Source organism: Olea europaea, chromosome 14 (assembly GCF_002742605.1).
Source record: "Olea europaea var. sylvestris chromosome 14, O_europaea_v1, whole genome shotgun sequence".
Lineage (NCBI taxonomy): Eukaryota > Viridiplantae > Streptophyta > Magnoliopsida > Lamiales > Oleaceae > Olea > Olea europaea.
In genome coordinates, this window is record NC_036250.1 from 11606972 (window position 1) to 11611611 (window position 4640).

At 38.3% G+C, this 4640-nt stretch overlaps 1 protein-coding gene across 1 annotated transcript in view; it reads left to right on the forward strand.

Moving 5' to 3' along the window:
• The first annotated feature begins 226 nt into the window (after positions 1–226).
• LOC111409522 overlaps positions 227–4640 on the forward strand; it is a 6905-nt gene continuing 2491 nt past the window's right edge. Inside the window, exons 1-7 of the mRNA XM_023039564.1 lie at positions 227–368; positions 429–1598; positions 1737–2171; positions 2247–2307; positions 2389–2747; positions 3026–3460; positions 3715–4122. Of these exons, the coding sequence (XP_022895332.1) occupies positions 227–368; positions 429–1598; positions 1737–2171; positions 2247–2307; positions 2389–2747; positions 3026–3460; positions 3715–4122 (3010 nt within the window). The remainder of the gene's footprint in view (positions 369–428; positions 1599–1736; positions 2172–2246; positions 2308–2388; positions 2748–3025; positions 3461–3714; positions 4123–4640) is intronic.

Here is a 4640-nt window from a genome sequence, read left to right on the forward strand (position 1 = left end):
CTCAAAAGAAAAATTGAAAGGTTTAACAATAAAAGTTCTAGTGATAAACCACGTTTGGTTAGGTGCCATGAATGTCAAGGTATAGGTCACTATAGGAATGAGTGCCCTAGTTATAAGAAGAATAAAAAAAGGGCAGGGTAAGGCCTTAGTTGTTTCACTTACTGATAACGAGTCTGAGACCAGTGATAGGCAGGAGTCATCTAGTAGTGAAGATGAAGGGAACTATATGGCATATTTGTCGACTATTAAGAGTGAATCTGATAAGGAGAGTGACAAGGTTGATGAAGAATTTCACAACAATAATTTAAGTAATGAGGATGAGGATGACATAGACATACATGAGGCCTATCAACTCTTGTTCAAGGAGAGTCTTAAAATCAAAAAGATCAATAAAGCCCTACTCAAAAAGGTTGATGAACTTGAAAGAGAAAAAGAGAGACATGCTAGTAATCTCCAGAATTCACTTAAGAGTGTCAGCGAGTTAAAATGTGTTAATGAGAAGTTGGAAGACAAGGTTAAGATATTAACTAGTGAATTGGAGAAATCTAATGCTCATCTTCAGACTTTCATAAGTGGAACTAAGAAATTGGATGATATTTTGGGAACGAATAAGCCTACGGGAGATAGGAAAGGTCTAGGATATGTTGAGGGTAATACACATGGTGCTGGTCCATCTAAAACTGTATTCATTTTTGCCTCTAGGAAGTCTAACGCTATCAACAGTCCAAATAAAGGTAAGAATGTTTCGAGGGAACAAAGTCATCAATCACGTAGAAATTTTATGCCTAAACACCCACAGACACGTACCTTTGAGCCTAAGTTCATTCCCACCTGTCACCACTGTGGAGCTCTAAGACACACTAGGCCTAGATGTTATAAGTTAGGCAATGAGCGTAGAAATCAGAATATTCCAAGTCATGTCAGTTTTCTGACTAATCAGGTTAGTCATTTGATTGAGATGCTTACTAGGCTGACTAGGAGTACCAAGTCATCTAAGAAAGTTTGGGTTAAAAAGGAGGATCTAGCTGGACTTTCAGGTCAGGTAAATTGCTATGTTGCTCATGTTGCATTAAAAGCCCAAGATTTCAATATGTGGTACATTGATAGTGCTTGTTCTAGACATATGTGTGGTAATAAGACTTTATTCACTACTCTTGATAAATGCAATGGGGGTATGGTTACCTTTGGAGATGGGGGCTATGCACCTATTTTTGGCAAAGGTACTGTACAAATACATGGATTACCTGTGATCTCAAATGTGCTTTATGTGGAAGGTTTAAAGTCGAACTTGTTAAGTATTAGTCAGATTTGTGATGCTGATTTTGAGGTTAGCTTTTTGGAAAAGAGATGTACCGTGTATGATTCATTCGATGGGGTGGTCCTTGAAGGGGTTAGAACGTCTAATAACTGTTATGGAGTCCTACCTAATTCTAACTATGTGTGTAGGAGTGCAAAAATTGATGTGAGTGAACTCTGGCATAAAAGATTGGGCCATTTAAACTATAAGAGTCTAGTACAACTGGCTAAAAAGGAGTTGGTAGATGGTTTGCCTAAAATAGGTCCTAGTGAAAATGTTGTGTGCGGACCATGTCAACTGGGTAAACAAATTAAAGGAATCCATAAAAAGACTTCTAAAATTTTGACCAAAAGACCCCTGGAATTGATACACATGGATTTAATGGGACCATCTAGGACTGAGAGTCTAGGAGGTAAGCGGTATATTCTGGTTGTGGTAGATGATTTCTCGAGGTTCACATGGGTAGAATTGCTTAGGAAAAAATCTGATGCATGTGACCTTATAAAATCTTTGTGTAAACGGCTTAATAATGAACTCAATCACAAAGTGTCCAGAATGCGAAGTGATCATGGAAAAGAGTTTGAAAATTTCAATCTTGAGAGCTTCTGCATGGATGAAGGGATACTACATGAGTTCTCTTCCCCTATCACTCCTCAACAAAATGGGGTGGTTGAAAGGAAGAATCATGTTCTTCAGGATATGGCTAGAGCCATGCTTCATGACAAGGGGCTAGCCTTATATTTTTGGGGAGAAGCTGTTAATACTGCATGCCACATAATCAATAGAGTCTACCTTAGACCCAAAATCGATCAGACTCCATATGAGATTCTAAAGGGTAAAAAGCCTACTGTCAAATACTTTCGTGTGTTTAGGAGTAAGTGCTACATTTTGTGTGATAGAGAGAACTTGAGTAAGTTTGAATCTAAGAGTGACGAAGGAATCTTCTTAGGGTATTTTAGAAATAGTCGAGCATTCCGAGTATATAACTCACGTACTCGTACTGTGATGGAGTCAGTCAATGTTGTGATAGATGATGGTGTGAGTGAGGGGGAGAATGTTGAAAATTATGATAGAAATGGTAATCTTATAAGGTCTAGTGATCCTACTGAACCGCTTGTGCCTGAATCATCTCTTAAGATTCCTGAAACTCCTGAAAAGGAAACACATCCACAAGATCAAGACATAATACCTAAGGAACCATCAACTAGGGTCAAGTCTAATCATCCTAAGGATAATATCATTGGGGATCTGGATGAAGGTACGAGGCTTCGTAAGAGAGTACTGAACAATCTAGCATATACTAGCTATGTTTCACAGGTAGAGCCTAAGAAAGTCGAAGAGGCCCTTAGTGATGAGTGTTGGGTGAATGCAATGCATGAGGAACTCAATCAATTTGCTAGAAACAATGTGTGGATCTTAGTACCCAGACCTGAGAATTGTAACGTTATTGGTACTAAGTGGATCTTTAAGAACAAGACAGATGACCAAGGTACTATAACTAGGAATAAGGCCGGATTAGTTGCTCAGGGTTATACTCAAGTTGAGCGAATTGATTTTGATGAGACTTTTGCCCCTGTTGCACGACTTGAGTCTATTCGGATTATGCTTGCTGTTGCCTGTACCTTAGGGTTCAAGCTACATCAAATGGACGTTAAGAGTGCCTTCTTGAATGGACTTCTTCAAGAAGAAGTCTATGTGGAACAACCAAAAGGATTTGTTGATCCAAAGTTTCCCCACTATGTCTACAAACTCCACAAAGCACTCTATGGTCTGAACAAACTCCTAGAGCTTGGTATGAGAGACTTACGTCATATCTTGAGGAACATGGTTTCTCTCGAGGTGGTGCTGATAGGACCTTATTTATTAGACACATTGAAGAAACTATCACAATCGCTCAAATTTATGTCGATGACATCATTTTTGGTTCTCCTATTGAGTCTTTAGCATATGAGTTTGCCGAGCGTTTGAAACAAGAATTTGAGATGAGTATGGTTGGTGAGTTGAGTTATTTCCTTGGACTTCAGGTGAAACAGACTGAGGATGGCTTGTTTATTTCACAGTCTAAGTATGCAAAGAATCTAGCTAAGCGGTTTGGGTTAGATAGTAAGAAGCATACTAGGACACCTATGAGTACTAGCTTGAAGTTAGGTCGTGATCCTTCAGGTAAGAGTGTAGATCCTTCTCTATATCGAAGCATGATAGGTAGTCTTCTCTATCTCACAGCTACTAGACATGACATTGCTTTTAGTGTTGGAGTGTGTGCTCGATTTCAGGCAGATCCCAAAGAATCACACTTAAGCTCTGTTAGACGCATCATTAGATATGTGAGTGTACTGTTGATCTCGGGATTTTCTATTCCAGAAATTCTAATCTTGATTTGGCTGGCTACTTCGACGCCGATTGGGCGGGGAATGCAGATGATAGAAAAAGTACTTCTGGGGGCTGTTTCTACATGGATAGCAATCTAGTAGCCTGGTTAAGTAAGAAACAAAATTTCATATCCCTATCCACGGCAGAGGCCGAATACATAGCAGTTGGAAGTTGCTGCACTCAGCTTCTCTGGATGAAGCAGGTGCTGAGTGATTATGGGATTAATCAAGGGACCATGACTGTTTTCTGTGATAATACCAGTGCTATAAATATTTCTAAGAATCCTATTCAACATTCTCGAACAAAACATATTTACATACGACATCATTTTATTCGTGAACTTGTTGAAACACATGTTGTCTCCTTAGATCATGTTTCTACTGACAACCAATTAGCCGATCTACTTACGAAACCACTAGATGAGATGAGGTTTGAGTCGCTTCGGACAGCTATTGGTATTTGTTTGTCTATCTGATCATGAATTCATGCATATTCATGCATTTATCATATCTGCACTTATTCATTTCATATCATGTATGTGATAAATGTGTGTGTGGTGCATTTTGTTTGTTAGTTATTTTTTTTAGTTTTTATTTTGAGTATTAAGTTTGCATTTGAAATTTAAAATAAATAAATAAATAAATAAATAAAAATAAATAAATAAATAAAAATTTTTGTATGCATCGTATATGACGTTATGATATTTGCATTCAGGATCAAACTCTATTTTTATCATGTGTACGAGTCTGTGGTTCCATCGTAGTTCTCACTTTCTGTGGAGTTCTTGGTATATGACTCGTCATGCATTTTCGCACAGCACACACTGTAGTCCTGTAGGTGGGTCTTGACCGCATGGGTGAGACTTAGGATGGTATTCTTCTGTGATTGGAGTTGTTTGTCCATTTGACTTGATCTGTGATGAGTGTAACCTAATCAATATTGTCTTTCCCCATTTTCTACATTATTCTTTGAA